At 56.3% G+C, this 11806-nt stretch overlaps 1 protein-coding gene and 1 long non-coding RNA gene across 2 annotated transcripts in view; both read left to right on the plus strand.

Annotated features, from left to right (window-relative positions):
• LOC308484584 overlaps nt 1-932 on the plus strand; it is a 116061-nt gene extending 115129 nt beyond the window's left edge. Inside the window, exon 2 of the long non-coding RNA XR_013990012.1 lies at nt 818-932. This is a non-coding gene — a long non-coding RNA (uncharacterized lncRNA). The remainder of the gene's footprint in view (nt 1-817) is intronic.
• Nucleotides 933-1064: 132 nt separating this feature from the next.
• On the plus strand, nt 1065-5624 carry C5AR1 (complement C5a receptor 1). Its single transcript, XM_081018038.1, has 2 exons — nt 1065-1287; nt 4078-5624. The coding sequence occupies exon 2, from the start codon at nt 4084-4086 to the stop codon at nt 5188-5190; it is 1107 nt and encodes a 368-aa protein (XP_080874164.1). The 5' UTR covers nt 1065-1287; nt 4078-4083; the 3' UTR covers nt 5191-5624.
• The last annotated feature ends 6182 nt before the right edge of the window (nt 5625-11806 follow it).

Genomic DNA, 11806 nt, shown 5'->3' on the forward strand with positions numbered 1-11806 from the left:
ATCACTTCTCCCCTTTGCCACGCTAAACATCCCCAACTGCCTCAGCCTTTCCTCATAAGGCTCGGCTTGCAGACCCTTCGCCATCAATTGAAACTGATGGAAATCGCGTAACGGAAGAGATAAGCTTGTGAGAACAGCTTTTCGAAGACACTCTTTTCGGAGAATCGCTGACACTTCCTGCGCCCCGCGGCGCCCGCGCTCCTCTTAGCGCCCCCCTGGTGTAGCAGGAACCCCCCCACCCCAATCATTCTGCTTGTACAAACTTCATACACACACACACTCACACACTACATACGCCACATTTCTGTTATAAATTCATAGAAAATCAACCATACATTGGATTTGCACTGTTCCATTTTTATTTTACTCCATATGACAAGAACTAAGAAAAGGGGAGGGGGGTTTGACCCTGGTCAGCCAAAATCCCTTCACTGTCTCAGCACATCTGCAGGAGCCCTGCCCAGATGATCCCAGACAGAAGACAATCAAAATCACAAAGAACCTGCATATGGGAGTGGATTCAGCATGGACTGAAACAAAGGACAATGATCAGATCTTCCCTCAGGGGGCAGGAAACTGCAAACTCCCTTTTGTCTCCTGGAAGTGACTCGAGGGGTAGGGGGGAAGGGAGGAACCAGCCAGGTGACAAGACACTCAGGTTACCACCAACTCCTCCCTCAACCCCTCCTTTCTGTAATGTATGCATGATGTTACCACCACAACTCCACCCTCAACCCCTCCTGTCTGTAATGTATGCATGATGTTTCTGGGGGTGGGCTTGATCTAGAGGAGGGGAATTTCAAAAAGTTTTTATAAGACCTGGCACACCATTTTTCTGGGTCTTTCCTCTCACCTGCGAGTGAGGGGAGCACCCTGTCGCGACAGTCTTTCTTCAATAAAGACCAGGCCTACAGGCTGCTGATTTGCTTCAATTTGCTCTGGTTGGTGTTTTATTTTTGTCCAAGGGAGCCCTCAGATTTTTCCTGCAACACTGGTAATTCAACCCCCCCCGGAACCGCTATCTGCCCCCCCCCGCCGCCGCCCTGGAAGTCCCTATAAAGACCGGGAGCGAGGACTGGTGCCGGGACAGCAGATGGAGGCGCAGCGCCCGGGCGTCGTCTGAAGGCTCGTCGGGGAGAGAAACGGAGGCAGCGAGCGAAATTTAGCAAATTTCCTAAACCAGACCCCGACTTCCTCTTTCGGGCGGTATAAACGGGGAGGGAGCCGGTCAGCAGCCGCCCCAGAAGCAGGAGAGAGGGAGCGGCTGCCTGGTTCTTGCTCCGCAGGGTGAGTGTGTGGGAGATCGCCCCCCCAAACCCGGCCACCCCAAAGGGAAGCGGGCAGAGCTGCCTCGGATCTGAGCGGTGCTGGCGAAGGGCTCCTGCGCGCAAGCAGAGGGCAGAGGTGGCAGTCTGCCGTGGGGGGGGGGGGGAGCTGGGAGAGGCGAGTTTAGCGGAGGGGCTCCCGCTGCTGCACCCCGCTCTATGTTTGCACCTGGTGCTATCCCCCCCCCAAAAAGGGACCTATTGGGAGTGATTTGGCTCCGGATAGTTCGCGACGCGCTCCCTTGTCAGGCCAGGAGCTGCTGCCCCCCCTACCCTAGTGAACCCCCCAAAACAGGCTGTATCGCAATGCGGGGGGGGGGGGGAGCGAGCCGCTGCCCCTCCTTCCCTCCGCAGCTGGGTTTGGTGCGTCTCACCCCCTTTATGTCTGATGCCTTTGGGCGTTTCTTGGGAGGAATGGGGGCCTGCAGGGGGTGATGATGATGATGATGAAGAAGATGAAAGGAGCTGCCGGCGTGCCACAATTGCAGGGTCCCGGGTTGCCGCCCCCCCAAAAATCTAGTAGGCTGCCAAAGCCCCCGAGAAGACCCTGCTCTCTCCTCCTCTGCCCGCCTGCCTCCGGGTCACACGATTCTGCTTCTGCTGCAAGAACAGATTGGGCAATGCACCCCCGGCAAAGACGACTTCTCCCCAGCCCCGCGCCCCCATTCTCTGCCCCCTCCCCATCTGCTCTTCGGTAAAGGGAGCGTCTCGCAGGATCTAGGGCGCATGGGAACAGGGGGAGCCCAGGAGGGCCCGGCTGGGTTGGGGGCTGGCAGAGGAGGGAGGGAGGGAGGGGGCAAAAGGGGAAGAAGCCGGGAAGAGAGAGAAAGGGCGGGGGAAGGAAGCTCGGAGGAAGAGTGGAAGTTGTGACACTGAGGCTCAATGCCTCGTAGCGCAGCTTATTGGCACCTGCCAAAGGTTCCCATCTGGCTTCTGTGGAAGGAGTCATAAAATGCCGCCACGCAAAATCAAGCCTCATACCTTCTAAAAAATCTACACCCTGGGTCTCTAATTCTCAGCCTGGCCGGCCTCGCGGGGTTGTCGTGGGGATTAACGCGCCTGCCGCCGGGAGCTCCTTGAGGAGAGAATGCGAGAGGGATTCGAGGGCAGACTTGCACCTCCGCAGCCTGCGCTTGGCATCCTTGGCCGCCCCTAGACGCCCTCGGGACCCCCGCCCTCTCCGCCCCCCCTTCTGGGCGGCCTCTCCTGGTCTCCAGCAGCTCCGCTCACAGCTTTCCAAACAAGCCGCGCCTCGCTCCAGGAACTTGGGCTGCCCCTTTTTCTGTGCAGCCGCGAGGATTTTCTCAAGTGCCTTTGCTTCTCCAGCCGGGGACAATGTCTGTGAAATCCCAGGAGCCCTTAATGGCAGCCCCCCTCCCTCCTTCCCGCTGCACTTGACGTTTCTGAGGAGGCGCCTCCAGACGGGAGCAAAATCGCTCTTCCTTCTTTCCTGCGCGCGAGGATTTTCCTGCGCCGCCTCCGGCCAGCTGGTGGCTCTGGGACTTTCGGGGCGAAGCGGGGCTGGAGGGCGAGGATGGGGGGCTTGGACTGGGAGGAAGGCGGAGCACCGGGCGTTGCCTTGGCGGGGAAGAGAACACGGTTTAATTTGCGGGCGGCATGTCTGGTTTGCGGGCAAAAAGGCCACGCGGGTGGGGTCTCTCTTGCTGTTCATACCTGGACAGAACTGGAAGCAATTCTTGAGTTATAGGAGCCCAGCGGTCCCGGAAGAAACCAGCCTTAGATGCGGTGCCCCCTGAAGCAGCTTCAATCAACTTCATATCAGAATTTGCCAGAGAATAAGACCGCCGAGTCCAAACGGGTTCGGGCTCCTCCAGGGTGTCGTTTTTGTCCATCCGTTCCCCGCTCCCAAATCCGACGCTTTGCCCAGAGCTTGACTGGCAGAACCCCCAAAAGACGGTCATCTGACCTCTGCTGCCTTCTAGTCTCTTCAGTTTATGTTGTATTTTATCATTGCGTCCCGAAGCTTCACGAGTAAAATTTGTAAGATTTCCTACCCCCTGTTTGGGGGTAGAACGGTTCTCTTTGCTTTTATTGCAAAAAATAAATAAATGTAAGTTTCTTACCCAGCACCTAAAATAGCCCAACGCTGTACAGAACAGGACCTTAACAATGACGCCAGGATCTTCATCATAAAGAACAACTGTGTTGTGTAATTAACTCTGCAATGACAACTAATACAAACTGATTGTTTAAAAACTCCTTGGCGGCGACAGCGGGAGCTGTTCCCAAACGTTGGAACTCCCTTCCTAAGAAAGCGACGCTGGTCTATTAATCTGTGGCTGATTTTACTTGTGTGAACCGCCCTGAGTTCCGGCCTGGGGAAAACAAACAAACAAACAAATTTTAGGGCCACTTGCATAATCAGAGCTTTGGGCAAATGTTCTCTCGCTCTGTAGATGTTCGTGTGCGCAAAGGTAACCTTTTGGGGCGGGGACCAGGCTGGAGGGGGGACGGACACACTGAGTTCAGTGTCAAACTTGTGGATATGAGCACCGCACGTGCATTGCAGGGGGGGGGGGGACGGACTAGATGACACTGGGATCCCCCAATCTAGGATTCTGTGATTCTTCAGCTGCGATTCCTGCATTGTAGGGGGTTGGACTGGATGGCCGCTGGGGGTCCCTTTCAGTTCTACAGTTCCATGATTTCCAAGAGGCCGGGCCTTGCCTAGGCTAGAGACACTCCCGCCTCTGGCCCTGACTCCTCTCTCCCGCCTGTCTGCCCCTCGCAGGACTCCATGGGCTCAGTGATGGACGACCTCAGCGGCTTCTACTCGGAGTACAATGATTCCGACCCGGACCCCTCCGACGCGGGCCCCCTGGTGTTGGAGGAGCCCGGCCTGAGTCCCCTCCTGTGGGTGGCGCTGACCGTCTATGTGCTGGTGTTCGTGGTGGGCGTGCTGGGCAACGGCGCGGTGGTCTGGGTGGTGGGCTTCCAGATGCGGCGCACCGTCAACACCACCTGGTTCCTCAACCTGTCCGTGGCCGACCTGCTCTGCTGCCTGGCGCTGCCCTTCCTGGCCGCGCCGCTCGTCTCCGACCACCACTGGGCGCTGGGCGACTTCGCCTGCAAGCTCTTCCCTTCGCTCATCATCCTCAACATGTTCGCCAGCGTCAACCTGCTGGTCCTCATCAGCATGGACCGCTGCTGCCTGGTGCTGAGGCCCGTCTGGTGCCAGAACCACCGCTCGGTGCGCCTGGCCTGGGGCTCTTGCGCCCTGGCCTGGCTGCTGGCGCTGGCGCTCACGGCGCCCACCTTCTTCTCCCGCAGCATCGTCTCGCAATTCAAGAAGAGCCTGTGCATCACCAACTACGCCGCTTTCCCCGGAGGTCCCCGCGTGGCCGAGGTCTCCGTGGCTGCCACGCGCTTCGCGCTGGCCTTCGCGCTCCCGCTGGTGGTCATCTGCGTGTGCTACGGGCTGCTCCTGCGCCGGGTGCGCAGCTCCCGCTTCGGGCAGCGCTCGCAGAAGACCCTCAAGGTGGTCCTGGTGGTGGTGGTGGGCTTCTTCGTCTGCTGGGGGCCCTACCACGTGGCCGGCCTCATCCAGGCCTCCCAGCCCCCCAAAAGCTGGCTCAGCGACTCAGTGAACCAGGCGGACCCCCTGATCGTGTGCTTGGCCTACGTCAACAGCTGCATCAACCCGGTCATCTACGTCCTCGCCGGCCACGACTTCCAGAGCAAGATGCGCCGCTCCGTCAAGGCGCTCCTGCGCAACGTCTTCAGCGAGGAGTCCGCGCCCGGACACTCCCTCGCCGACGGCCATGCGGGGACGCAAGACACGTGCGCCGCCACCACGGAGGACCGCAGCGACCCCAGCGACCGCAGCGCCAGCACCGTCGTGTGAGGAGGGGGTCACCACAAAGGAGACCCTGCTGGGGTGCTCTGTCTGCCCAACGCCCCTCCTCTTACTTGCTTAGCTCTGGGAGGGGGCCAGCCCCACCCCAGCAGTCTCTGCAGGCGCCTAGACCCCTGAGACCATTTGCACCCCCCCACACACTGGGGAACTCCCTGCCCATTGACATCAAGCAGGCGGCCTTTCCTGTGCTCCTTTCAGCGCCTGCGAAAAACATTCTGCTCAGACAAGCCGACCCAGAAGCGTACAGAGTCGAGGGGGATTTTAACCTGTTGGAGTATTTAAACTTTTGTATGTTTTAAAGTACTGTTGTACATTTTTCTCAGTTTTCTTATCTTTTTGTAAGCTGCTTTGAGGCGTGTTTTTTTTTAAAAAAAACAATCAAGCCATGCATGCACATTATGAAATAAAATAACTGCAATAGATTTAGCAAGCCATCCTCCTCCTTTTTTTGTGCGCTCTCTTTCCACAGTTCAAACCTTGCTCAACTATGCGTGAAGAGACAGACAAAATTACAAAAAGAGGGAACCAAAGGAGCCATAATAAGGGATACAGGAAAACCTTTCAAGACAAGTGTGTGTGTGTGTCTGCAGCGGCGTAGCGTGAGTTGTCAGCACCCGGGGCCAGGCAAGTAATTTGCGCCCCCTAACCCGGGGCAAGGCAAGTAATTTGCGCCCCCCCCAACCCCTAACCTGCCGATCTGAGTCGAGTTGCTGCTGGCGCTGCCGCCCAAACCACGCCGCTTGCCCGGAGGAGGAGGGGGGCAGAGAGGCGAGGAAAATGCAACATGGCCCAGCAGCTGCAGCAGCAGCAGCAGCGGAGGCGGGGCTGTGAGGAGGGGCTGCCTGGCACATCCTCCGCGGCCCTGACGCGCGGGGCTGAGAGCCGCTGCCTGCCGGACGCCTTCAGCCCGGGCGCGCGCACAGCTCGTCGGTTCCACGAGACATGGGGCTCTGCTACAGCCTGCGCCCGAGGCTCTTCGGCGACTCCGGAGGCAGCGAGCGCGCCCTCCCAGATGTTGCGCCCGGTGCGGCCGGCCCCCCTGGCACCCCCCACGCTACGCCACTGTGTGTGTGTGTGTGTGTGTGTTCAGACCAGGTGACTCCAAGGGATGGGAGGCGCAACCCCTTTGATGCCTCCCCAGTTTGCCTAGTGATGCCCAGAGGAAACTTTATTTTTGTGGGAATGTTGTGGATAGTAGGAGAGGATATATTGATTTAGTAGTATGCTTCCTCTCTCACGCTAGTGAGTCAGTAGTAGAGTATATTCCCCTGTATATTGCAGGGAGCTAGTTGGTAGAATCGCTTGAATCTCTTTACTTAAGCAATCTAATCTGGCTTGTACAGATTGGGTTTGGTCCTGGTAAGTCCCCTTTGTTCCCTCTTAAAAGGAATAACAGTCACAACAGTCTTCTTTAAAAGTAATGATAAGAGGCTTACTCACATTCAGTTCACAGTTGGTTCCCTGAAGGAAGACTTCAGCTCGTAGTTACAGAAGAGAGTTCATCCCACATGGGGACTGAGCCCATGTGCTGCTGGCTGAGAGCCAGCAGACAGCAAAAGACATCAAGATGGACTAAAGTGAAGAAGAAGGGAAGGTGGCTGCATGACTGGCCCTGTTATGGGGTCTGCCAGGGTCACACGCAGGGGGATGATATTCAAGACCAGGTGGGAAAGGAAGTCCTCCTGGCTGTGGACCAGCATCCCCCTGCATGTCCACTCTGGGCAAACAGGAAGTGTTGTACTTGACTGTTAATGTTACATCCTACAGTTTTTTCTACTGTGTGTCCCTTCTCCCCCCCCCCCCCCAGTGCCTTGTGTGCATCCCTTGCCCACTGACTATCCCTGCGGATATATAATAGGGAGAAATTTACCTCGTGACAGATGATGAGCTTTGCTCACGAGGCTCAGGTGAGAGAGCTCTTCTTGTTTATTTCTGTTCATGAGCTCAAGATGGCCCACTTGGTTCTGCCCTCTCCTTGTTTAATCCCCACAACAACCTTGCAAGGACTGGCCCCCAGGTCAGCCAGTGGGAGCTTCAGGGCCGAGTTGGTGGGTTTGAACGCTCGTCTCTCCCAGATCCCAGTCCCACCCTCTAACCACTGCACCACCGCTGCCTCTCTTTGAGCCTCTTACCCCGGAGTTGGCCAGGCATTCCTGCCTCACGCTTCTTCTCCTCCAGTCCAAGCCAGGATGCCTGGGGCCATGCTGGGTAGCAAGAGGGTCAGAGTGGGGCAGGCAAGATGTCTCTGGGGGTCTCGTGGGGCCAACATCCCCTGAGATGCACCAAGGTTCCCGTGACAAAGGCAGGTTCCTCACACCCCTCACTCTGCAGAAGAACAGGAAAAGAGCCTGCAGGGTCAGGACTGCCCTCTAGCCCACCTCCTGGTCTCATAGTGGCTGACCAGAGGCCCCTCGAGGGAAAGCTGCAAGCGGGATCCAACCCCTCCTGTGGTTTCAGCGGCAGCTGGGGCTCAGAAGCACTGTTTCCTCTGATCAGAGGTAGACATGGTGGTAATAATAATAATAATAATAATAATAATAATAATTTATTTGTACCCTGCCCATCTGACTGGGCTTCCTCAGCCACTCTGGGTGGCTTCTGACAAAAAGATCAAAACTACATTAAAATACCAGACATTAAAAAACTTCCCTAAACAGGGCTGCCTTCAGGTGTCTTTTAAAAGTGAGATAGTTGCTTATTTCCTTGACATTTGATGGGAGGGCGTTCCACAGGGCGGGCGCCACCACCAAGAAGGCCGTCTGCCTGGTTCCCTGTAACCGCACTTCTCACAGGGAGGGAAGGGGCAGATGGCCCTCGGATCTGGACCTCAGTGTCTGGATAGAACGATGGGGGTGGAGATGCTCCTTCAGGTCTACTGGGCCGTTTAGGGCTTTCAGGGTCAGCACCAACACTCTGAATTGTGCTTGGAAATGTCCTGGGAGCCAATGTAGGTCTTTCAGGACCGGTGTTATGTGGTCTCGGCGGCCGCTCCCAGTCACCCGTCTAGCTGCCACATTCTGGATTAGTTGTAGTCCTTCCAAGGGAGCACATGGCAGTAGTCCAAGCAGGAGATAACTAGAGCATGCGCCACTCTGATAAGACAGTCTGCAGGCAGGGAGGGTCTCATCCTGAGTACCAGATGAAGCTTGGAGACGGCTGCCCTGGACAGGGGAGTGCAACTGGTGTGGCCGCTCTGGGTGCCACTCTGGGTGTGTGGTGTCGTATCTGGTGTGGCGAAGTTCAGCCGAGAGTCACGTCACCACAGAACATTTCCTCTTTTTCAGAGGCCTGTTTTGATGAGGCAGGAGAATCTATTTTCTTCTTTTGCTGTTCTGGCAGGAAATGGAGGCTTCACTCTATACACGCACATGAAGTCACCCAAACTGCCTTCCCAGGGGGCAGTGGCGTAGCGTGGGGGGGTGCAGGGGGGGCCGGCCGCACCGGGCGCAACATCTGGGGGTTAGGGTTAGGGGGCGCAAATCCACGGGTTAGGGGGCGCAAATTACTTGTCTTGCCCCGGGTGCTGACAACCCACGCTACGCCACTGCAAGGGGGAGAAAAGTCCTGGTCTCCCCCCACCAGCCCCCCTAGTCCAGATGCCATCACCATCACCACCACCATCATTTTACTTGTATGCTGCCTTTCCATAGTTTAAACAACGCTCAAGGCGGCTTACAATCTGAAAAGATTTACATATTTACAAACATAGCAAAGTACAGTGGTACCTCTGGTTGCGAACAGGATCCGCTCTGGAGGCCCGTTCGCAATATGAAAAGAGCACAACCCGCAGCGGTGCGTCTGCACATGTGTGGGTTGTGATTTGCTGCTTCTGCGCATGCGCGTGACGTCATTTTGCGCGTCTGCGCATGGGCGAGCAGCAAAACCCGGAAGTAACCCTTTCCGGTACTTCTGAGTCGCCGTGGGAAGTATCCTGAAAGAACGTAACATGAAGCAAACGTAACATGAGGTATGACTGTAGTCATAAAAATGAGTAAAGCACATCAAAGACTACATAACCAACCTGAACAATTTCCACATGAAAATAAAGATACAAAAATTAATATCAATAAAAGCAACCCCCCCGACACAACTCCCCCCCCAGTACCCCAGTCCTTGCTGTGCAGCAGCAGTTCTTAGGAAGCCTGTCAGCCCCCCCCCCAGGTGGAGAGGGTCCAGCCGTCCTCCTCACATGCGAAAAAGGGGCTGCAGGTGCACACCTGAGAAAGGTGAGGCACCTGTGCAACTGGCTCTGGCGTCCCCTTGGTCAGAAAGAGCCTGGGGCCACCCTTTCCGTGGGAATGTTGCGGATAGTAGGAGAGGATATACCGATTAAAGATTATCTTTCCTCATGCTAGTGAGGGGCACAGCATGTGTGGCGCTCCGGTGCCAGAGCAGCCAGATCTGTCTCTGGGTCACACAGCCATCTTCCCTTGTTGCCCTTCTTGTTCTTGTTCTTCGTTTGGTTAACAGATAAATCCGAGGGCTCCCTTGGACAAAAAACAAGGACACCAGCCAGGAATCCCAGAGCAAAAGAGCAGCCAGTCGGCTTGGTCTTGATTGAAGACTGTCGTGACAGGACTCCCACCTGCCACCAGGTGGAACAAGATGGAAGCCCAGAACAAAAGAAGACCCCAACTTTTATTAGCTACTAATCCCCCATGCTACACCCCTGAGATTACATCATAACTACATCATGACTACACCATTGACACATCACAAAGAGGAGGGGTTGTGGAGGTAACCTGAGTATCTTGTCACCTGTCTGGTTCCCCCTTTCCCCCTCCCCATGAGTACTTTCCAGGTGACAGAGGGAGTCTTCTCTTCTCCTGAGGTGGCCAAAGTCTTGGAGCCTCAGCTTCACGATCTGTCCTTCCAGTGAGCACTCAGGGCTGATTTCCTTCAGAATTGATCAGTTTGATCTTCTTGCAGTCCACGGGACTCTCAAGAGTCTCCTCCAGCACCAGAATTCGAAAGCATCCATTCTTCGGCGATCAGCCTTCTTTATGGTCCAGCTCTCACTTCCATACATCACGACTGGGAAAACCATGGCTTTGACTATACGGACCTTTGTTGGCAAGGTGATGTCTCTGCTTTTGAAGGTGCTGTCCAGGTTTGTCACTGCCATCTGGGGACGGACTTTGAGGACACTCCTGCAGCAGGGCGGTCCGCGGATTCCCCCAAAGGGAAATGCAGGCGATTCTCCCCCGTTGGCCTTTTGGGCTCCCGAAAACAGGCTTCGGTTGTCCGGGCTGCCTGCCTGGCTCCTTGCCCGCCCCGTCGCATCTCTCCGCCCGTCTCTTTGCTTTGAGCCTCAGGCGCGGTCAAAGGGGCTCCCTTGGGCAGAACCCCCCCCCCGCACGCGCCCCCAGCCCCAGTCCTGCCGTGGGGCTTCACGTGCACAGCGCCCGTCGGCACCGAGCAGAGCCCGCGAGCGAAGCAGCCCCGAAGTCTCCCGAGGAGCCCGGCAGTTGCCCGTGGGCGCGCTCCTCTACACGGCTTCTAGATCTATAGGCTACGGGAAGCGGGCATGACGCGCGCCGGGAGCGTCGGCGGCCCGTCCTGCGCATGCTCGCCCGCCACGAGCGACTGCGCATGCTCAGCCGCCAGCCTGCCCTCCTCGACTCGCCGAGGCAAGGGGACGCGTGTAAAGAGAACGTGGGAATGCGGGGGTGCGGTCAGGACGGGGGGAGCGTCCGGGGAAGGGTCTCCGGCCGGTGGGTGGCCAGAGGGGAGGGGAGAGGGAGGAGTCGGGAGTTTTCCCGGATGCGTGTCCGTCGGTTCTCACGAGCCTGCCGCTTCCCGCCCCTTCCAGGCAGCCCTGTTTAGGGAAGCTTTTAATCTCTGGTGAATTATTGTATTTTAAATTTTGCTGGAAGCCGCCCAGAGTGGCTGGGGAAACCCATAAATAATAATATATATAAAAAATATTAAACGAAGGTTGTTGGCTTCTAAGGTGCTATTGGACATTTTTTTAATTTTTTAAAATATATTTCGACTGCGTAAGACCAACATGGTAGGTCTACCTCTTTTTCAAATCAGAATCAGCGAAGGTGGTGAAGGTCCTGTGTGAGTGCCTGGAGGCGGTTGGAGGATGGATGGCAGCTAACAGATTGAGGTTGAATCCTGACAAGACAGAAGGACTGTTTTTTGGGGACAGGAGGCGGGCAGGTGTGGGGGACTCCCTGGTCCTGAATGGGGTCCCTGAAGGACCAGGTGCGCAGCCTGGGAGTCATTTTGGACTCACAGCTGTCCATGGAGACACAGGTCAATTCTGTGTCCAGGGCGGCTGTGTACCAGCTCCACCTGGTATGCAGGGTGAGACCCTCCCTGCCTGCAGACTGTCTTGCCAGACCGGTGCATGTTCTGGTTATCTCCCGCTTGGACTACTGCAATGCGCTCTACGTGGGGCTCCCTTTGAAGGTGACCCGGAAACTGCAACTAATCCAGAATGCGGCAACTAGTGACTGGGAGTGGCCGCCGGGACCACATAACACCTACCATATTTTTCGCCCTATAAGACGCACTTTTCCCCCTCCAAAAATGAAGGGGAAATGTGGGTGCGTCCTATGGGGCGAATGCAGGCTTTCGCTGAAGCCTGGAGAGC

Source organism: Podarcis pityusensis (genome assembly GCF_964106645.2).
Source record: "Podarcis pityusensis genome assembly, chromosome: 8".
In the NCBI taxonomy this organism is placed as follows: domain Eukaryota; kingdom Metazoa; phylum Chordata; class Lepidosauria; order Squamata; family Lacertidae; genus Podarcis; species Podarcis pityusensis.